The 22,975-nt window shown below is 32.1% G+C and overlaps 4 protein-coding genes across 4 annotated transcripts; 1 reads left to right on the top strand and 3 right to left on the bottom strand.

The window, feature by feature from the left end:
• Positions 1-3,463: 3,463 nt before the first annotated feature.
• LOC125866608 (uncharacterized) lies at positions 3,464-4,715 on the bottom strand. Its single transcript, XM_049546890.1, has 5 exons — positions 4,645-4,715; positions 4,486-4,552; positions 3,893-3,995; positions 3,686-3,758; positions 3,464-3,521 (listed from the first exon to the last, which is right to left on the bottom strand). Exons 1-5 carry the CDS (start codon positions 4,713-4,715, stop codon positions 3,464-3,466), a joined length of 372 nt encoding a protein of 123 aa, XP_049402847.1.
• Positions 4,716-6,586: 1,871 nt separating this feature from the next.
• On the top strand, positions 6,587-8,004 carry LOC125867631 (leucine-rich repeat receptor-like serine/threonine-protein kinase BAM1). Its single transcript, XM_049548187.1, has one exon. It carries the CDS (start codon positions 6,594-6,596, stop codon positions 7,827-7,829), a length of 1,236 nt encoding a protein of 411 aa, XP_049404144.1. The 5' UTR covers positions 6,587-6,593; the 3' UTR covers positions 7,830-8,004.
• A 721-nt stretch (positions 8,005-8,725) lies between these two features.
• On the bottom strand, positions 8,726-11,047 carry LOC125868281 (lecithin-cholesterol acyltransferase-like 1). The gene is made up of 2 exons (XM_049548915.1): positions 10,546-11,047; positions 8,726-9,656 (listed from the first exon to the last, which is right to left on the bottom strand). The coding sequence occupies exons 1-2, from the start codon at positions 10,920-10,922 to the stop codon at positions 8,750-8,752; spliced, it is 1,284 nt and encodes a 427-aa protein (XP_049404872.1). The 5' UTR covers positions 10,923-11,047; the 3' UTR covers positions 8,726-8,749.
• Positions 11,048-13,044: 1,997 nt separating this feature from the next.
• Positions 13,045-20,747, bottom strand: LOC125869186 (uncharacterized). Its single transcript, XM_049549750.1, has 6 exons — positions 20,696-20,747; positions 19,322-19,435; positions 19,113-19,225; positions 18,660-18,799; positions 17,624-17,705; positions 13,045-13,570 (listed from the first exon to the last, which is right to left on the bottom strand). The coding sequence occupies exons 2-6, from the start codon at positions 19,359-19,361 to the stop codon at positions 13,457-13,459; spliced, it is 489 nt and encodes a 162-aa protein (XP_049405707.1). The 5' UTR covers positions 19,362-19,435; positions 20,696-20,747; the 3' UTR covers positions 13,045-13,456.
• Between the last annotated feature and the right edge of the window lie 2,228 nt (positions 20,748-22,975).

Here is a 22,975-nt window from a genome sequence, read left to right as displayed (position 1 = left end):
CCCCCCCCCCCCCCCTCCCCCAAGTATAAGAATATTATAAAAATGAATACCACACTTCCATTTCGAAAATGTTGTGCATGTCCTCCTTTGTTTTCTTAATGGAATTTTTTACATAGTTAAGTTTTAAAACAAAATTAAATCTTATTAAGGAAATGAAATTATATTATCTTTATTTTACGAGGCTTCCAAGGTAAAGTAAACAAAAAAATTTCATTATATTCTATATACTATTATTTCATTGCTTATATTGTTGTTTTTTGGAGGCATAAGGAAGAGTTACTAAGGTAATATTTAATGGGCAAATTACTTAACTACAGTCCTTTACTTACCTTAATATCCATTTATCCCTACTTATTTTAAAAATTTTAAAAATCCCTTATTTACCTATGTATCCTGCTATGTGGAATGTATCAAACCTAATGTATCCCATGCACAACGCTATGTATCCCGCTATGTGGAATGTATCAAACCTAATGTATCCCGTGCACAACGCTATGTATCCCGCAAACATCATTTTTAAGGGATTTTTGGTAAATAGAAAACTAGAAGGGATAGGATGTTTTTAGTACTTATAATATGTGATTCCTATAATTTATACATATTTAATTGTATATATTATTTTAGACTCTACGTTATTAAATGAAACATACATAATCATGCAACAGTGGCATAGTATTTTTACATGATCTCCATGATAGGGGTATTTTAAAAAAAAATTATTTTAGTGGTATATGCCGAATGAAATTTAGAATAACAAAGTTTATGCCTTTGTAGTTTTGTGCTAGGAAATACTACATATGATACACCACAAAAAATGAGAGCTAATAAATTCATTAAATTATACTTACTAAAACTTTTTACAATAAACTACACATAATAGGAGAGATAAAAAATTTCATATGACAACACCAATACGATAAATAAATAATATAATAAAATATGATTTTTGAATATAATACATAAATAATATACGAAAATATGACTTTTCATGAATACGGTTTATATCGATATCGATTTATATGCCACAAATATGCATACCTTGAAAAAAAATATATAATCCTGTGGTTAGATCGATATAAGTTATCTACAATAAAAAAAAAATGAATTCAAATAAATCTTATTTTAATCAGTTCTTGATGAAATAAATTACATATTTGTTAAGTTATGACAACCTCCCAATAAAAGAGGAACAATAACATTCTAAATTGGGATAAGTAAACAATACAAAAAATAAAATTATAAATTTAACTTAAACTATTATTATATTTTAAAATATCCGCACAACGCGTGAGTACGAATACTAATTCATGAAAAAAAAATTGTTAAATGAGTTTATTAGATTCGTTGTTATTTTTGACAAAGTTATGATTGAAGGTTGTTCTTTATGACATGTGAAATTTATATTTCAAATTTGAGTTTATTTAAAATATATTTGAAAATTGAATTGTTGAAATTGGAAGAACAAAAGGAAAAAAAAAAGAGTCAAAACATCATACATACAAGACTAAAATTTTAAGAAAAATTATATATGTAAATCAAACACAAATTTTCAAATAAAATAAACTTGTAAAAAAAATATTTACATTCAAATATTTATATCAAATCAAAATTTCCTTAATAAATTAATCCCTTTAATGCTTTAACCTTATAAAAACAACTAGAAGCAATTTATTGATTTCCTTAAAAAAAATGTATCCCTTTGGTAACACCATAACAAACATATGTGGGAGATAATTGATATCAAATTACAAATATCTCAACTTGTTGCAATTATCTCAATTGATCACAAGTAGTGCATAGTTTATTTCAATTGTCACTATAATCATAAAATGGATCAATATCATAGTCACATTCTCCAACCTTCCACGATACGCATCCTCGTCGTATTTTCAGCTATTTTTTTTCATAAATTTCCTCTCTTTCGGAATTAATTTTCATCACGTACATAATGATATTTCCACTTTATTTTGGATTTGGGAATTTCACCTGCATTTTAAAGAAATTCAATCGTAAATAGTAAATACGTTATGTAAGTGAGAAAGTGAAAATACTACACAATTAACAACAAGAAAATCGACCATTTTTATATTACCAACAATTATTTAATTATTTTTTTTTTTTAAAAAAAGTTTATTTCTGGTGCTGCAAATTTAGGCTATGCTTCTCAAACCATATATAATTGCTTCTATGTTATGTTTTCTTAGTTAGACTATGTTGAATATGTGGAGAATAATATATATGGGTAAATCTAATTATTATTTCCTCTATTTCTAATCGGGAAAAGAGTCTGAAAAATACTTTAATTTTGGCCGAAATTGTTGTTATGATACCAAACTGTACCTTTTACCCTCTGCACTATTTAATAGTGTATTTTAAAGGTATATATATGTGCCCACGTGGACACATTACTATTTAAAATGATGTAATATTTATGATGTCCACGTAGGCACATATATATACATTTAAAATACACTATTAAATAGTACAGGGGGTAAAAGATCATATCCAAAATTTGGTATCGTAACAACAATTTCGGCCAAAGTTAAAGTATTTTTCAGACCCTTTTCCCTTTCTAATCATAGCAAAAATTATCTTAGTGTTTTTTTCTTTCAAATTTTAAACTCTTTTTTTTTCCTCGTAAAATTAGATGCATTGACCTACTGTGAAACCAACTACTGTAACAAATACTTTTACCGTCTCAATTTATGTGGCCTCTTTTATTTTTGTTTTGTCTCAAAAATATTAATATACCTAGATCTTTTTATTTGTTAACGTCCGTGTATACTCAACCATTCCTAGATCTTATTAAAAGATGAATTAATCGATGTCTAGGTAAAAGTTAGGGAAAGTTATGCAGAATAGCAAACATTTAGTTTATATAAAGTACTATAGCTACATTTTAAGAAAATTGTATATCACGGGTACAATTTTCCCAATTCTTGTTATCTGCCTGATTTTTATAATTTGTATAATTCGCCTAATTTGAATAATTCGGATCCTAATAGTATAAATTCAAAACTTTGCATATACTTAACCTAGCTATTTGTATACGATTTATGAAAAATTCATAATAAATTATCATGTTTGTATATTGACAAGCAAAATATACAAACGAAGTTCTGAAAAATTCCTAAATGTATAAATATAGAATTTGTATATACTTACCCTATTCGTATATTCGCAAATAAAATATACAAACGGGAAAAAATATACAAACTACAGCCTCCATAGCAAAAGAAACTATAACTATGGAGCCCAATTATTGAAACTATAGTTATAGAGTCGTATTATGTCTATTATGTTTGCTATTTCTAAAGGAAACGGGAAGACAATCTTGATGGATTGAAAGGGCTGGCTGTTAATGTTGATGGAAGTGAAACAACATGACCTTACCTTGTTGATGATTTCATATATATATATATGATTTGAAAATAAATAAATTAATGAAGATTAAAGAACAAACCTATCGTGGGATAAAATGAATATTATCTTCAAGGACTTTCCCACAGTCGGAACAACATCTAGAATGTGAAGGGAAGGAAAGAAAGAAGCATTTAGAATAAATCATAAATAATGAGAGTAAATTAGGAATTAAACGATAAATTATTTTTTAATTTTTTAAATTGAACGGAGAAAATAAAATACATAAAGAAAAAAAAGCAGCATTGGATGAGATAAAGCTCACATTTTGTTAACAAAATAGTGGGGTTCACTTATTGACTGCACACAATGATCGCACCAAACTCTTCTTGAATTACCTAAATTAAATTCAAAGCAAACATACCATTGAGATTCTTAAAAAAAATTGATAATCGAATCAAAAGTAAAATTAACTCATAAAAATATGTTTTTGTAATCCATTGATCTTAATGAAAAAGTGGATCTTACTCACATTTTTCTTCTATCTCTGTGTAAGTTGTATCCTCTCCATACTTTATGTCTTCCTCAATCGTTTCTTCGTAGGTTTTTTCTATTGCGGGATCAATTTCCTTACTCTACATGCACAAGAATATTATTGTAATTAAAACAAAGAAAATAACTTTACTAGATAGCTATTATTTATGCTTATTTTCCTTGTTGTAATGTATACGTGGAACTATTGAGAAGTTTATATGAGATAACATCATAATTTTTCGATTTAATAGAGTTAGCAAGATTTGGGGATGATAAGGAGCTATCTTTTTCATTCCAAAAGAGTTATAACTGGATATACTATTACTTCTTAGATTAAAGTTCTCATCTTTAGCATTATGTAAAACTTCGATCTCTGATTGAAAATTAAAGTTATTAGAGAGTGATCAAATCACATTTGTTTATTTCTTTAATTATATACCAAATTCTTCTTTCCTCTTTTTTAAAATTATAATTCGAAAATCTTTGTTTTCACAATTTTATCTAAACAAACAACATCAACAAATAGGGTTTTTAAAATGAAATAAACATCATAAAATCAATCGAACCAATAGTTTTCGTAAAAATACAAACCTTATGTCGTACCATAGTTTTGCCAAAATTATCTTCATCAAGGACTTTTCCACACAAATTACAACATCTACAATGTCAAGGTAAAAAAATCATTTAGAATTAATCAAAATTTAAGTAAAAATTCATTAAAAAAAAATCAAGAAAATAAAGCTAACTTACACTAAGTCACCATAACAATAGGGTCGAATAAGTCTTGCACAATAATCGCACAAATAATTGCACCAAACCATTTTTAATTACCTGAAAACATACACATGAATCTTTGAAATTTCATTAATAGTATATGTTAAAAAAAAAATCCATATATAATCAACATGTTGAAAGAGGAACAAGAATTACTAAAGTTCTGCGATTATAAAAAATAATTGTACCAATAGATTGAAATTTTCATATCAATTTTCGATCACGACTTGAATTATCAATCGTTAAGAACTCACTTGACCTAAATCAAAACCTTGTAGAATAATTAGAATATTTCACTATGGTTAAACCCTAGCCATGCCACAATTAGTGTGATGGAATTTTAAAAAAATATAAATTGTCGAACCTATTACAATATAATTTTTCGATTAAGAAAATTATTCCCTTTTAGTGGATGTTGCTCCCCAACTGCCTTTTTTTTTTTTGTTACACATGTAATGGTGTATTTATAAGTAGGATTTTAGGAGAAACAAAAGAAAATGCGTAAATTTCTAACGAAGAAAATTAAGTAAAATAATATGTATCCCTAAAATATACTACCTTTTCTAGAAGAACTTAAATTATGTTTAATACTTTTTTTTTTAAAAAAATCCTAAAATTCCTAACTAAATAGTAAATATAAAGGAAAATAAATTTTCAAGGAGGAATCTAGCTTCCTCCATGAAACTAGAATGTACTTTGGTACTTGACAAAAAAAGAATTATTCTTTAAAAAAAAAAAATTGTTTCCAAAGTTCCTTTCGTAAAGAAAAAAGGTAAAATATATATTCCTTAATTTTTAATGTAAATTAAATAGGAAAATAATTTTTCCAAAAAAATAAAATAAAATCTGATTGTCTTCAATTCGTAAAATCTAACATAAATATAATAGGGAAAATAAATTTTCAAGAATGAGTCAAATTGCTCCCTATTCTAGAAATCATCCTCTTCGTTCCGTTTTAGCTGTCATGTTGTATTGTTATAGTCAATTTGATTAATTTTCAAAGTTAAATTAGATTATATCATTTTGATATTTTAAAACAAAATTTTAGATATTCAAAATATGTACATTGCAACTTTTTTCATATTATTATGATGAAAAAATACATTTTAAAATATTAGTCAAAATTCATATTGTTTGACTCTCAAAAAAGAAACTATGACAACTAAAAAAGAACAAAGGAGAGGAAGTACTAAACGTAAATAAAAGAGGAAAACACATTGTTGAGAAGGTAACACTTATTTTCCTTATTAAAAAGAAATTCAAGAAGGATTGACATCCCTAGATATCAATACATCAAAAATATATAAACGTTTATTTAGAGCTAGCTAGTAACACCTTGTTTGGAAAATGGTTGTTATCCGTTTTATTGTATTGTTAGTTTAAATATAATGTTTATTTTGATTGTTACTTGATTTTATTGTATCGTATCATTTAAATCCATCGTTACATAACAATGAAAAAGTCTCATTTTGTGTAACAACTGATTTGATGTGATCGTGTTGTTATCCTAATATTTTTCTTCTTATTTTATCTTTATTTATTATTTAATGATTATACTTTATCATTTACCCTTTATCCTACTTTTCTTGTAGGATTATTAATTAAATTGTTAATGTGTTACATTATGTAACGACCTCATGATTTTTGATATATACGTTTAGTAAGCTAAGAAACAACGCTCGATAGACCCAAATTCTCTTTCAATACTTTAATTTTTCACAACTTAACAATGATCAACTTACACAGGACTAGTAAACCACTCTCTAACTTACTGTCACCTAATTCCAAGAATCCATTTTGCATGTCACTAAACAAAAAAAATGTACACTTTTTCCATGACTTACCTAAAAAAATTCACAACTTCATATAAAGGACCTTTAACAAGATACATTCCAATTACTCATAAAGTTCTCTAAACAAACAAAATGGCCAGATTAGTTAACTCCATTTTCTTTACCTTCTTGTACATAAGTTTCATATACACACTTTCACCTTATGTCAATGCAACAACTTCACAATCTGATATTCAAGTTCTAGTAGCCATCAAGACGTCGATAGACCCTTTTTCAATAACCCCGGATTCCTTCCTTAGTAGTTGGGATTTCAACTTAGACCCTTGTGAGACAACTGGTGCAAGTTTCTTAGGCATTCTTTGCACAGTTCCTGATCAGGTAGACACTAATGCCACGAGCCGGATAATTGAGATTGATCTAGAAGGTGATGGACTAGAGGGGTTCTTGACATCGTCTATCGGGAACTTAACAGAACTTGTTACTCTCAATCTAGGTAGGAACAAGTTCAGAGGACCAGTGCCAGAGAGTATTACTAATTTGAGGAAACTCACAAGTCTTCAACTTTATGAGAATTTTTTCTCAGGTAGTCTTGTTGATGACATTGGTGTCCTTACAAAACTTGAAACTCTTGATGTCTCGAATAACAGGCTATCTGGCTCAATCCCTTCCTCGATTACATCACTTAGAAGTTTAACGCGATTAGACCTGTCTAACAATGAATTCACTGGAAAAATTCCTCAACTCAACGGATTATGGCAACTCTCTTCATTTGACATTTCAAATAACCAAATTTATGGGAATTTACCACAATTCCCATTGAAGATCAAAACACTATCACTAAGCCACAACTTGTTATCAGGACACATTACCCCAGTGCATAAACTTAGACATTTAAGCACATTAGACCTTAGTGATAACAGATTTTCAGGAGGAATAAACAAAGGGATCTTCATGTTACCTGAATTAAGTCACGTAAACGTTTCAGTAAACCGTTTCACAGTGTTTGAGGTGGTAGAATTCTCTGATAAAAAATCACAGCTACACACGTTAGACGTACATGCTAATCGTCTACATGGTCATTTGCCTGTGAACTTGGTTACTTACCCAAACTTAACAGAAATAAACCTTGGACATAACCTGTTTTCGGGTGAGATTCCATCAGAGTATTGGTCAAGACTCGGATTTTCATGGAGAAATCTCAACTTGGAATATAATAACCTAGAGGGATCGGTGCCTCGAGAGCTCAACAGGACTTTAGAAGGGGTTCAGGGAAGTTTTGAACATAACTGTCTCATTTGTCCAAAGGGATTGCAGCTATGTCATGGACAGAGGACAGCTTCAGAATGTCATGGAGGAGACCATAATTAGTTGAAAAATTACATTGCATTTTTATATGTTTTCCTAGTTTCCAATATAGTTTATAAGTTGCAGCCTGTTATTTCAATGAATAAAAGAGTAGCATCGAAAGCTCCTTAAATTTGTCAGTATATAATTTATTTAGACACTCGAACTACAATATGTTCATATTGAGCACCTGAACACATGATGAACTGTTCCTATTAGACAGTCTTTTGACTCAAATGCTTGAAAAGTTTTTGTGTGTTCTCAAACGTTCATCACATAAATAAGTTAACGACTTAAAATATGTCACCTCCGTTAATTATATGCATTAATCTCAATAAGCCATAAAACTTTAGGTTTACTCCAATTGAGGCCAATGTGAATATGTTAAAAGCTTTGTTTCCGAATGCAATTAGTGTTGATCGCACTAGATGCATATATAGGAGATATTGAATTCTCTTGGCTTCTTTGTTTCTGCACTTTTTTTATATTTAGGAATCCCTTGGTGAAAATCCTCGATCCGCCATTGAGAGATTGACACTGAACATTTCTTGTCACACAGAAAAAGGGGTCAAATGACAAGGGAAGACGTACCCCTTTGTTTCCTCACGGAGTATAGCTCACCATCCAAACATCTGATTGGACAGCTACTTCAAACGACTAGTTGATTGAAATCAGCTCAGTTAGGGTGTCTTTCTGTTAATATTTGACTATCATAGACACCGCGAAGATCAACAAAAGATGAACCTTACATGAAAAAATACCAGCCAAACAACACAACATTTTTACGTCCTCTTCTGCACATATGGTAGATACAAGTACATTCATATGTTCACATGTTAGTACAGAATGAACATCATGCCCATTGCATCACTGGTAAAAGCATATTCACGATTACGAATATGAACAAAAAGGGTAGAACAAACAAGAAACATCACGAATCGTGATCAAGCTTTTGAAACTAGTGAAATATCAGAGTTAATACAAGAAATCTCTTCAACTATTTTCTCAAGTGCAATTTCATCTTTTAGTATACCTGTATGTGAAACTCCTTGTATCTTGATGACTTTAAGATGCTGGTAAGTACTCTTATTTGATTCAAAACTCAACAAGCTTATCATATTAACAGTACCATCTCCATCCCCATACACAATCTCAGGCAACTTATCAAAATCCCCATCTGCATACAGCAACGTCTCGGGAGTTTTAACCCCACAACCAATTACACAAGTGATAGGCACTTGATCAGTACTAGTTACCAAATTGTCAACCAAGGGCAAAATACGCGATGTATAAGGCAAAACCCCTTCAGGAAACCCGATATTCTTAAGGAATTCCGGGATGTCATGAGCTGAGTATGTAACATTAGTGGTAACAACAAGTGGTGATTTAGTGTTAAACACTTTCGGAGAAGGCAAAAGCCACATATTACTTTCAGAACTCCTCTGTTCTTCCCTTACGAGTAATGGATTAACTAAAGGCACACCAAGTGTGTTACCAGAAGCAAAAGTGAGCATTTGCATAACTGTTCCTCCCCATGGTGTGGCCAATGCTATAAAGTGTTTGATGTATTTTTGACTCCAGGATTTTGGATTCCGAACGAGTAGTTGCTGGACATATAAACCACCTAAACTGTGAGAAACAAGAATAACAGGTTTACCTCCATTTGAATTACTTGCACTTTCTATCAGTTCTTTCAAGTCCTCTAGAAATTTCGAACCAACATGACTTGGATGACCGTCTGCAGCTAAACCATAACGAAAATCGTATGGTGCTCCAAACAGATTTTCACCATCTCTATAGCCTACTTCTTCCAAAGCCTTCACAAGTGGCTCCATATATGCTGTAATTTTCCTAAACATGTTTAAAAAAAGAGTTACTACAAGGAATTTCATGAGTTATTGGTTGACACAGAATCGAAATTCTTGAATCATACGTTACCAGTATGGCGTTATCATATAACGTCATACTGGTAACGTATGATATTAGCATTTTGATCAACTCAGGGCATTTCCAACACTAATAATAACGAATGACCAAAACACTCAATATATAACTCCCTATGTTTCATATTACTTAGCCTTGTTGACTTGACGCACTCTTTAAGAAAACTTTAATTGGAAGTGTATTTTACTAATGATGCTTTGGAACGCTAAATTTGACTACTACTATTTTATGTAGTTGCTCCTTTCATTTCAATATGATTATCCTGTTTTTTTTTTAGTCTGTTCAAAAAAAGAAATGTTTCTTTTCTTTTTTTGACAACTCGTTAATTCCAACTTTTCACATGGCATGTTTAAAACCACACAATTAAAAGACATATTTTTAGTGTATGACCACATGATTCAACAGTCTTCGTTACTTTCTTAAATTTTGTGTCAAGTCAAAATAGGACAAACAAACTTAAACGGATTGAGTATTTAATACTAACAATTTGTTTAGTTGGAAACAAGTTATCCCGGGATTAATTATTCCAAAATAAGTTATTCCAACATGTATATGGGATAACTTGTCTCATCACTCTGGTAAATATGATGGGATAAATAATTCAATGACTATCTAATACCTCCAACCAAACGCAGGATACAGTAATTCTGCATTTTATTCCAGAATTATTATACCTTATACCTAACACCAAACAACAAGTATATTTTTAGTATATGAAATGGAGGGAGTATCAAGAAAACATCAAAACACAATGTAATTAGCTCGTAAATAAATAAGTAGGAATCAATTAACTTACTGTAGATAAGGATGAAGATAAAGAAGGGATTTAGTAGAACCAAAATGTGTAATCCTAGTCTCAACACCAGGATTATTATAATAATCATCTAATTGTGTTTGATAATAAAGCTTCATCCTTTGATTAAAACACTTTGTGAAGGGTGACAAAAGTATACTTGGATCAAACCATATCCTAAACCAACCTTCACTATCTTTATTTAATGGATACAATTTGTTGCACAATAAGCTTGTAGGCTTGTACTTTGAAGTTAATCTTGCTTCTAATTGGTTTCCACCAGCTCCTGGTATCAAGATTAGAGGGTTGAGATTAGTAGTAATTGCTTGGCAATTAGTGGACAACATTGTTGATATTATGAATATGATTAGGATTTTCATGGCTAATTAATTAGCAATGTCAATGAACAAAGAGGAAGGAAAAATTATGTATAAGGCCATTGGTGTAAAATTAGTTTTGTGATTGGATAAGGATATGGAGAAACTTTGTTCCTTATATTTGTGGTAGATAATGTGTTGACGTTGTTAATAAATATATATACTATATGCTTTTGAGATCACCATTTAAATTGTTTGTAAACTATTTTTACAAGTTTACCTGTTTTGGAAATAATTTAGACGTATACGATTAAGATTGAAAATTTGCATTTTGCATTCACTTTGTAACTTTTTTACAAATTTACCTATTTTGAAAATAAATTAAACGTATATAATTAAGAATGAAAATTTGCATTTAAATTGCATTAACTTTGTAACTTTTTTTTATATATAAATTTACTTGTTTTGGAAATAATTTAAACGTACACGATGAAGATTGAAAATTTGCATTTGATACGCATAGAATAAATGAAGTGACACCTCTCTATGGCGAGTATTACTAAAAAAAAAAAAATCATTTTTTCATCTTTTTTCAACCTTATTTTTTTCTAATTAAAAAATAAATAAAGTCATGAAAAATATTATTTAATGCCTACATAAAAATATTACATATTGATATTAGATGCTCAATTTTCAGCTAAAAAACAACAACAACAACAACCCTATACAAGCATAAAGGATTATTTATAGCAGTTTCTATGCTCAATATTTACACATAACTTGTTTTTTCCAATAATAAATTTTCAATTTTTTTTAAAAAAAACTGTTGACATAGAAGTTTGCAGAAAATTAAAAAATATTTTTATTTATTTCTATCATTAATACTTTTTCCACCAGCTAGCAGTCTAGTTTGTTATGGGTGCTTAATCATATTATTTCTATCTACTCCCGTTGCACTTTTACTACTTGTCTAACTTTGCCACCCTTTAAGACATAATGATTAATGCGAGTATTTTATCACGATACTCATATTAATATTAATTGATGTATAATGTTAGGCCTTGAAAAATGCTTTGAAAATAAATAACTAATGTTAAGGATAAAATAGAATTAACATTGTCTTCCTTTTTTAATACTCCTTCTATCCCAATTTACGTAACACATTTCAAATTTCGAGATTCAAACAAGTTTATCTTTGACTGTAAATTTTTCATATATCTTTTAAATATTTTGAATTATCAATTATTGTGACTTATAGTATTTTTTATGTAGTTTATAAATATATAAATTTCATTTTAAAAAATTTGAAGATTTCATGAGCAAATTCTCGGTCAAACTTAAACTGTTTGACTCTCGAAAAATGCAATGTGTCACATAAATTGGGACGGAGGGAGTATGTTAAAAATAACGAGTAAAAATGATAATCTATTTTTGAAATTGTAAACAAATAAAAGTGAATAGAGAGTAGTAAGTTTTGTTAAATCTCTTCATTTTTCTTTTAACTTTTACAATTTAGCATTGTTTTTGCAATGGTAGGTCAGAATTCTCACTAAAGAGATCAAAATATGAAGAAGTAACCCCGCGAAGAAGCCAAAGGGGATTCAACCATGTATAAATAGTGTAATTTTCTACGAAAGGGGATTCAAATGAACCTCCTTGGCCCGGCCTGACTCCGCACTTGTGTGGTTGTATCATGTGTATTGCATTCAGTGAGTGGATGATCACTTCAACCAGCGACCTTGGCATCATCCCAGAACCACACATGCAGGTTCATTGACTATGACCAGCTTTTGCCACCATACAGTGGCTAGTTTCAGGGACTAGCTAGCAGTCTTAGCCTTACATTCATCGATGCTCTACCACAGAGTTGGCATCGTGGAGTGCACACAACATAGGTCAGAGTCATGATGCAACCCTCCCCCAGTTACATGTTCACAGGTGCACATTCAGTTTAGCCTTCAGGCCCAATTGCATGCAGCTATTGTAGAGCGGACATGCATATGTTTTCTTCCTAGAATAATCTTGGACTTGAGAGACATGTTGAGGAAGCTTACCAGGTCTAGATGACTCACTCCGCAGCAATGTGCATATACGTCTGATGATTCATAAGGCTGCACATACAATCCAAGATGGAATTATTATCCCGATTCTGTGAGGAATAAGGAATGCGAGACACCACCTCCTATATTCTCACTTCAAGAAGAGAAGCCAATTCCAGTAAACATGATGCAAAGAACTAGTCAAGAGAAACATTAACATGTTTAACACGTCTATCATCAAATTAAGAAAGTGCACAAATGAGTAATCAACATTCTCTGTATCAATGTAAATAGACATAGATGTACACTCGTCATTCCAGCATATATAACAGTAGTTCTAGTCTTCTAGAGGTAATATAACCCTATACTCTCGTAATGGTCCTCTCTGTGGTGATATATTCAGCAGATGCTCAAAAAGCTGTAAGTCTCATGCTGCTCAAGTTTGGCCAATCTTGTATTTTCGGGCATAGTGTTATGCCAGAAGCAAAAAGTTACGTGGAGCACCATTAGCATGAGTTGACTTCGCCTGATGCCAGAAAATCAGTCTTATTTCTTGAATCATGCTGCTCTCCGCAAAAATAGAGCCAACATGTAAGACAATGCAGAATCAATAGAAAATAAAGCAATGATAAACAGCCCAACTAGAACAAGTGCCAGTATTGCAGTCTTCAGCTGCAGCAAGTGGAGAAAGGGTTAGTTTTTACTTATGTATTGATCTCGACCAAAAAAAAAAGAGATGAACATTCTTTGAAACTATGCTTAATTTATGAGTCAAGCCCGTCAGTGCTAATCAACATCATTGAAACTAATGCTTAATTTATGAGTCAAGCATGTCAGTGCAAACCAACATCGTATTTAGCACATAGTAGAATCTCAAGAACTAAAAAATTTGGGTAAAATAATTTGTCCCTTCATCAAACAAAAGGGAAGATACTGTTCAATGTAAGATTTCCAACAATTAACTTCTGAAAGCCAAAATACAACAGCACAGAAATTACGCAATGCATGTAATTTTTAATACACCAAACCAAACACTGTACAAGAAATAATCTCGGCATAACTAATACAATATTACTAATATACCATACGCAGCACTATTCTTACACACCCTACCAAACGACACCTTAGTTGTTATCCTTATTTTCTAGCTTGTAATCCTTCTCTCTTAGTTGTATCCTTATTTTTAGTAGGCTTTTAATCCCACATTAGTTGGTGAACATCTTCCCTTAGCTTTTGTAAGCCTATATAGAGGCCCTTAAGCCTTAAGGTAAATCATCTTGAATTTGAGTAAATCTTTTATATAAAGTTTTGACCTTTAGTTTGCTCCTTTTAAGGGTGTTTCTTCTTAAGAAGTAAGTGAGTCATCCTTGGAAATAGCCAACCAAAGTGGCCTCTTTTTCGCTATCGTGTCATAGCGAGGTTCCTAACCTCACCAATATTGGCACACCCCTGACGTTCCGGCATCACACATCCTTGGACTTCATTGAGAGAAGAAAAATTGAAGTTCTTCGCTTTTTTTATCCTTCGTGTATGCACCACTTCTTATTTGCACCTCATTTTTTGTGGGTTTTATGGTTTTCCCCCTAATGTATACATCATTTTTATTTGCACGATATTATTTGTACTTGTTCTAATGTCACCTAACGTATGCATCATTTTTTTTAATTTGCACCGTACCCATTGCAATATAACAAAACACTTCATATCTCAAGGACAATATAGGAATAATGTATATCAATGCCATTGCAGAAACTACCAAGAACTATAGAAATATATAGGTTCGTATCCTATTCCCTTTGTAGTATCTCCAACTCTTTTTTCACAAAGACGTGTCTAGTGGTGGCAAATGGGCGGGTTGGGTCAAATTTGGGCGGGTTGAAAATGGATCAGCATAAAATGGGTAATAATTCAACCCGCCCATATTTGATATGGGTAAAAATGGATTGGGTAACCAATTGATTGGATAAAATACTAGTTTACCCATATTTTTATGAGTAAATAGTACTCTACTTAAGAATTCAACATGGAGAAAATATTTTAGTCTTTTTTCAGATGAAAAATGTTGAAAATGCTTCATTTAGTTTTATTGGATCATAAAAGTCGAAAAAAGAAATCCTAACTTTTCAATATAAAATAAATTTATGTAATAACAAGGGGAAAATATTTTTAATTTCAAAGTAAATGAATAGTTGCATTTTAGGACTAAAACATGCTTAATGCACTTTAAGGCTTAAGCAATGTCAATACTAATACATGATTTGCTTATTTTACATTTTTATTTATTATCCAATATAAAATTAAACAAATATACAAATATAATCATAATAAACAAAAGAAATGTACATTTAAAATATATATTTTTGGAGGGCCAAAGACTTCACCTTTTCAATTATAGAGAATAATAGTTGGCAGAATTCCTCAACATGGTTGGACACTTTACTAGACTTCAGGCATATGAGGATATGCTTTGGTGGAAAGGCAACAATAGAGGAGAGTTCAAAGTGCATTCAGCTTACAGGCTGATGGATCAATCAAGCCAGCAGAGTCCCATCTGGCCTTGGAAACAAATATGGAAGTGTAGAATCCCACACAAAGTCTCATGCTTTATTTGGCTGCTAGCTAAGGAAGCTACCTGACTCAGGATAATGTAATGAAAGGGGGGATAACCTTATGCTCTAGGTGTTTCCTATGTGGGGAAACCTTAGAAACTGTAAACCATCTATTTCTACACTGCAAATACACTCAGCAGCTTTGGAGGATTTTCTTGAGCCTTAAAGGCATATCCTGGACTATGCCTAGGAGAGTTACTGAGGCCTTATACAGCTGGGAGGAGGCAGGTGCCCTTGCAAAAGACAAAACTAGATGGAGAATTATCCCTGCTTCAATATGGTGGGCAATCTAGAAAGAAAGGAATTCCAGATGTTTTGAAGGCAAAGAAAATAGTGTGCAAGATGTTAAACTAAACTGCATTTTGTTGTTATGTTTTTGGTATAATCAATTATACTCAAATGACACTGCCTCTATAGTTGATGTTTTAGACTCAATATAGAAATAGAGTAGGAGTGTCTAGAGTGCATTTGTATATAAGGTTTGAGTACAACCCATGTACTTTTGTGATATAATACAACGTTACCATTTTCAAAAAAAATTTATAGAGAATAATAATTAGTTCCATAGAAGAACATAAAAAGGAAGAGAAGTTACAATTTTTTTTTAGTGATATCATGAATTTTGAGTGAATAAAAGTTAGAAGGTTAACCCATTTGGCTAATCCATATTTTACCCATAGTTTACCCATGTCAAAAGTCACTCGCCCAACCCATTAAAATATGGGCGGGTTACCGAAATATGGGCTCATTTTGCCGGCACTAGACGTGTCCTTTCTCAATTAAAACTATGCCAAATATTCTGTTTTTGAGGTCGATTATGTATGTGAAGATAGAAATATGTTAGGATTCTTAGAGAAGGATCGAGTCACAGGACGATGAACAGGAAAATCTAAATCAATTGACTTTGACTTTCCCTTGCCTTTGTTCGAATTCCTAGATCGACCTATTTTTGTATATAACTTCAGCTCATTGAAGGGAGACTGAAACCTTAGAATTCAATGAAGAGAGAACTCCGATCTCTTGCTTTTTACTAAAATATGACTTACCGATTTATTCCTCAAAAGCCCCTTTAAATAGGAGTCTTATTACATCAATAGCAAGTCTAATTCTTATGAAAGTAGGAGACCTAAATCCTATTCCAAACTAATAACTATAACTTAACCTAATCCTTATAAAACTATGAAATATAAACCCTATTCTAGAATAATAAATAAAGCTACTAAAAATATAATTAAATACTTAATTTAAGGACTTCCAATGCATCCACAACAAAATACCTCTGATAAAAAAGATGATGAATTTCTGCTGAGGTGTGAATTTCCAAAGGATTTGGAAAATCAACTATTGTAATTAAATATGGATAGAGTCTGGATTAAGAGAGTTGACGAAGCTAGTGAGGTGAACATTAAAAAAGGTCGAAAAAATGGGATAACAGTATTATTCCTTTTTGAATGTGAATATAAAAGGCATTGATAGCTGAAAAATGGTGCATACATTAGGTGCCAAACCTAAAAGGTAATAGGATAGGTGCAAAACAGAAAGTCGTATACACTAAGGACAAGTCGTAAAAAGAAATAAAAAACATATAAAAATCAAAGAAACAGGACATACATTAGGGTGCAAAATGCAAAACAATCAAGCATGCCCCTCACTCCCATGGATGCCTCTTACCTCAGGCGTGTGCCATGCATGCCTGCACGCCATTGCACTCCATGGTTGCCTTGTACACTTGGCCCCACCCTTGGCCATCTCATGGACCTTAATTTTGGTGTTTGTAGTGGGTGGTGAAAATGTACAAGAGCATTTCATATTATTGTATTGAATCTAAAACAAAAGTTACATTGCTTCTACATGTCAAGTTCAATAGCTAGCCCTATAAAGGCCATTAACTATATTTAGCATTTGTGATTTTGTCTTGATGACCAAGAGTTGAGTATCCTGAAGTAACAAGCCAAATGTAATGTAGAGCTGGTTACTCCAGTGCACTAAGTACACAGAATGATAACAAGTGGGTGTAACACATTATCAGCACATTGTATTGGGCTATTGGCCACATACACACAACAGAAGGTAAATGATAATTACCAAATAGAAAGAAAAGGTTTTACATACTAACCGTGCTTTGAAATCCAGGCCACTCTATGTACTTCAGCTGACTTGGCTGCTCAACCAAGAATTCCAATATAGATTTTGCAGCCCTGAGTCATTAACAAATAAATATTTTCAGAACAGTATCTATACATCATCAAAAACATTTCATCTAGTTAAACTTTCACAATTCATATTATTAGAGGATCTTATAATAACATGGTGCAGCTCCAGATTACCAAGTACATGACCTTAGATAGGGGGTGTGGAGGTCACGTATTAGGGTAGAAGGTTAGTAGGTACGGAGTGTTGTCTTGCTTTTTGAGGGGTTTAGTCTTATTCTTATAGTGTCTTGCTTTTGATTCCGTCATCATCTGTTGTTTAGGTTATCGCACTATTTTGTGGTTGTTATTGTTTCCTTATTAGTTGTTTAGTTTTCTTCACAGTCGTTTTCACTTTTTCATACCTACTTTGATATTTTGTACTTGAGCCGAAGGTCCTCCGGAAACAACCTCTTTACCTCCACAAGGTAAGGGTAAGGTCTGCGTACAATCTACCCTCCCCAGACCCCACTTGTGGGATTTCACTCGGTATTTTGTTGTTGTTGTAGAGGACCTTATAATATCCAAGCAAATAACAACAACATACCCAGTTAAATCCCACAAGTGGGGTCTGGGGAGGGTAGAGTGAACGCAGACCTTACCCTACCTCGTGGAGGATAATATCTAAGCAAATTATTATTAAAAAATGGATATCAAAGCCAAGGAGAAAATTTTGGAGAAACTAGTAAAACCTCGAGTCATCACATCAAGATACAGAACTTCATCAAAAGGAGATCTCATATAAACAAGATCTCAAAACCTATTTCTCAATGGAAATTGAAGAAATAATTAATTTGATAAAGGGATTTGAGGAGCTTGTAGCTCCAGAAAGTTAATATTGGTCAAAAGAAAAGGTCTAATATTAGGTAAGTTGATATCTTTTCTCTCACCTACCTATACAATTTCACTTGCAGAAACTATGTTATGCATCAAGTTAACACGCACATACTGTAATTGACGTACCAGACAGCTTGCTTTGTAGCATTTATCCAAAATGGATCCTCATCATCATTGACACTAGATTGATAGTTTCTTTCTACAAATGAAGCACATTTGACAGCACGACCAGCAAGAGACAAATGCGTAATGCTTCTACCAGGAACCTGCAAATACCAAAACTCCAGTTTAAGATGTATTATCATCACAACAAGATACCGAGTGTAATCCCACAAGGGGGGTTTGGGGAGGTTAGGATGTACACAGACCTTACCCCTACCTTTGTGGGGTAGAGAGGTTATTTCCGGTAGACCGTCGACTCAAGTAATCAAAGAAGTATTCAAAGGAAAATAACAACAGTAAAATAGCAAGATGAACAAAGCAAATGAAGAAACAGGTGTAGTAAAAATTGAAGAATAAGATACTACGAAATTACTAACTAATACTACTAAATAAGAAAAGAAGAAATACTACATAAACCTTTCTAGACACAGGCTGAACGCAATCAGGACTTTTGAGTGTGCTCCTCTTGTAACTCACAATATGGGACGGCAATCTTGGATAGACTCCATGAATTTTGGGGCAGAGTACACCTGATGTAAATTGATTTTTAGGAGATTCACAGAGTTGTTTTAGATTAATTGAAGCCACAAAGAACCGAACTACATATGTGCAATGGAGAATGGAACCTGTAACCAGATCCGAACGCCAGCTGGAAATACTGACCATCTCAGTGATTTATCACAATGTTAGACACTTGCTCACTTGCGCCGGGCAAAAGTCTCTGAACAAGTGTATGAAGACTGCAAAAAGGGGTTGCAACAATGAATCATCCGACATCAAAAGGGGCATAGTAATGGTACTCATACAGCTGAAAAGTACAGTCATGCAGTGATCTATAGTGATGAATAATGGCATTGAAAATGTGTTACATCAAATAAAGAACACTTTTGAATACCCTTCGTTTTTTTGAATAAGAGAACTCATATTGCAATCAAAGATGATTCATACAATTACAAGTTATGCAACTTAACATCATACAGCAATGTGCGAACTTGTTAACTTATTTAGGGACAACAAACAAAAGTAGCCAAAACCACAGATATGCATACACAACACAAATATACTGAATAGTGGTAGCAAAGGGCAGGTTGGGTTGAAAACAGGTTATAACTCAACCCATCCACTTCAAAACAGGTAAAAGTGGGTCAGTGAAAACCGGTCTGGCCAATTTTACTCATTTTACATGGCACATGAGTAGGAGTTGAATTTACTATTGATTATGGTTTATTTACTAACATCAATTTTGAGTAGGAGCTTATGTGAGATAACTAATTTTTGTAATATATTTGTTAAAACACGATTTATGTCCTTGCTATCATAGTGGTTATCTCATAGGTTAATTACAGTGTTAACTTAAGCCCCATTAGACAATATGAATTGAACTTGAGCAAGTTAAATCCAATGTTAGATATCTAGTCCTAAGACAAAATTTTGAGCCAACGGCGTCTAACTAGTGAAATCGAGAATTTATGAAATAATCTTAAGTTCTCTAGTTGGTCTTCCCCTAATATCCATTACCCAATTTTCCCTTCCCTACAACTCTTAAATCTCCTTTCACATATCCTCTCAAATTTCCCCAAAATACTCTCTCAATCTCCGAAATTGTTCAAAATTAAATAGCTTCAGACGAAAAAGAAACAGAAGTCAGCTAGTTTGCTACTAAGGCATCATCATTACAAAATTTAATCAACTTCAGTAATTAAGACCTCTCTCTCTCCTTCCCTACCCTTATCCTTCCTTACGAAGCACCAATTACAACATCCCTACCATTTTTTTCTGAGGTTTCAACAACACCCATCTCAATTTTTTCCCCTCGAATTCCTAGGGAAATCATTTACACCTAAAATTACATAAATAAACACACCAAAAGCAGAAAATTTTAATGACATTATTTCGCAAACAAGGCAGAGTATGGAAGCAGAAAAAAATACAGTGTTTGAATTGTAACACAAAGAGATTAGGGTATTTGTATTTGGCGTGAGAGAGATACAAGAACTTACAGAGCCGGACCGAGGTAGAGACAGAGTGGTGTCGACTGTCGAGCAAGAAAACATGAGTATACTGACTGTAATATGGGTGTTAAAGTGGGTCGGAAATTAATATTTGGGTTGCATTGCTTATTGCCCACCCAACAAGGGACTAAATAAATGGAAAATTACCTAAACATACGACTTACTATATCATATTCTCTAAAATTTCTTATCATTTGAAAAATTACAAAAATTGCTACTCTCTTCTATTCTCGGATACATCACTCTATGCAATGTACCAATCAGATACATTATTTTACGCGATATATCGAACCGTACGCGATGTATCGTGCCATACATGATGTATTGGAACACTAAGTGATGTATCCGAAACTGAGACATGATGTATCGAAAAAGAGATTGAGGGATGTATTCAAAATTGGAACATGATGTATCGAGACGTTTTGGGATGTATTCGAATGCCACCAAATTTAAGTGATTTTTGTAATTTGGAAAGAGTAGGGATATGATGTAATTAACTCTTAAAATTATGGGATTTGTGTGAAATTCTCATTATAAAATTTGATAAGTAAATTTCATAAGTACCCAATTTTTAAAGTTTGTCATCGGATAATATTTTAGGAACTTTCAAAAATAGCAAAGATTAGAAATATTATTAGGTTTAATAGCTAATATTTAATTATGATTCGTAGCTACATGTTAAAAAGGGAGAGGCGAGCGAGAGAGCGAAGAGAGGAGAAAAGGTGAAGTGTAATTGTATATATGCTAGACAATGTATATAACTAGTATGTATATGTATGATGTATCAATGAATGCAATTGTATTACAAATATAATTTGTATCAATGAATATAATTATATTAATCAATACGATGAATTCAATTGTATTAGTGAGTGCCGCTTTTATATATATATATTCTGCTTAACTGTTAAGCAGTTAGAATTCTACTCTTTGCTAAGATTGATAAAACATTCTTATATTCAAAATATTCTTGTATTCTATATATTTTCATTTCATGTATAGAAAATATTAATGCATCATAGTGATGGCTAGTATGCATGTATACTTGTTCCATTTCTGCAATTGCTCTATCCATATGAAATAAAGTTTTTTTATGCTTCCAAGCTCTTTTTTTTATGCTGTAGACATGCCTTTGAATATTTTTCATTATGCCAATAGCATAAAAATATAAAACTATGCGTTATAGCATGATATGTAAATAGCATGATTGATATTGTTAACATGAGATAATCAATATTATTTTAATTCCCTATAGGTACTAAGTATTTCTCCTTATGTCTAAGTAAAGTATATATAGTATTTTTGTAAAATTAATAACATGTAATAAAAAGTTTGCGTGTATACCTTCCTTCTCTTTTGTCTATGCACAGTCTTTATCACTACCACAGTAATTCTCCCTTTAGGCCATGAACAGTGTTTCGCCCTTTCGACCTCAGTCTTTGGCTACTTCATTACCGTTCCTCCCTAAGGCTGAAGATCGCAACCTTCACTTACAACTATTAATGGAGTTTTAAGAAGAGAGGTATAGAAACCAACTGTTTATTTCATATTATAATTTTTACAAACACACTATATAATACTTATACTCACAACATAATTAGAGAATATTTTTCCCTGGCGAGAGAAGCTACTACTCACTAAAACTCATACTCTTGAAGGTACCTAACATTTTTCTTTGATGGGTGTTCGCTTGGAAAATGTAGTCTGCCTCTCAAGTATGAAGTTCATCTCCTTTTATAGATAGAAGGAGGGACTTATTACAAAGTATTTTAGGGACTTCCCCTAAATTTTACATATTTCTTTTTTGGTCCTTCACTAATTGAAGATTCCTTATTGATAAGATGAGGACTTGTCCGTCTTCTTTTGTTGATGGCCGACAAGATGTGACCCTTCTTTTTGAAAAAGAAAGATTCCTTTCTTTGTCATTATCTTCATGACATAAGTGCTTACGTCTTTCTTCTTGTCTTCTTCTATCTGCAACATTATGGATGGTCATGATCTAGCATTTTACATGCTAGTTTCCATGTTTTTTCTGTTGCTCCCAAACGATGAAGCTCTATGTCTAGAATTCTTTCTTTGAGTTCCTTTGACTTGGATTTTCCTTTAGTGATTAAAACCCAATCATGGTCTTGATCTATGACTCTGCAATCTTCATTGTAGAATCGCGTAAGAATAGCATATAAGGCTTTAATTCCTAAAGCTCTTCTGGTTTGAATCCACTTTTTGTTAAGATGTGGTAGTTTTTTGTCCACTCCAGTGGCCTTAACA

The sequence above is a fragment of the Solanum stenotomum genome, chromosome 6 (assembly GCF_019186545.1).
Source record: "Solanum stenotomum isolate F172 chromosome 6, ASM1918654v1, whole genome shotgun sequence".
NCBI lineage: Eukaryota > Viridiplantae > Streptophyta > Magnoliopsida > Solanales > Solanaceae > Solanum > Solanum stenotomum.
The sequence above is the reverse complement of the archived record's forward strand: the minus strand, read 5'-3'. Positions and strand labels throughout refer to the sequence as shown.

What these genes read in the sequence shown, in the direction of transcription:
- LOC125866608 (XM_049546890.1), bottom strand. Translation starts at nt 4,715, where the DNA reads ATGGTTTGGTGCAATTATTTGTGCGATTATTGTGCAAGACTTATTCGA. An exon ending in TATTGTTATGGTGACTTAGT is followed by an intron (nt 4,553 to 4,644) that starts GTAAGTTAGCTT and finishes TTGACATTGTAG; the next exon opens with ATGTTGTAATTTGTGTGGAA. An exon ending in CACAGAGATAGAAGAAAAAT is followed by an intron (nt 3,759 to 3,892) that starts GTGAGTAAGATC and finishes AATTTAATTTAG; the next exon opens with GTAATTCAAGAAGAGTTTGG.
- LOC125867631 (XM_049548187.1), top strand. Translation starts at nt 6,594, where the DNA reads ATGGCCAGATTAGTTAACTCCATTTTCTTTACCTTCTTGTACATAAGT.
- LOC125869186 (XM_049549750.1), bottom strand. Translation starts at nt 19,361, where the DNA reads ATGGTCAGTATTTCCAGCTGGCGTTCGGATCTGGTTACAG. An exon ending in TTCAGCCTGTGTCTAGAAAG is followed by an intron (nt 18,800 to 19,112) that starts GTTTATGTAGTA and finishes TGGTATTTGCAG; the next exon opens with GTTCCTGGTAGAAGCATTAC. An exon ending in GCTACAAAGCAAGCTGTCTG is followed by an intron (nt 17,706 to 18,659) that starts GTACGTCAATTA and finishes TTAATGACTCAG; the next exon opens with GGCTGCAAAATCTATATTGG.
- LOC125868281 (XM_049548915.1), bottom strand. Translation starts at nt 10,922, where the DNA reads ATGAAAATCCTAATCATATTCATAATATCAACAATGTTGTCCACTAAT. An exon ending in TATCTTCATCCTTATCTACA is followed by an intron (nt 9,657 to 10,545) that starts GTAAGTTAATTG and finishes AAACATGTTTAG; the next exon opens with GAAAATTACAGCATATATGG.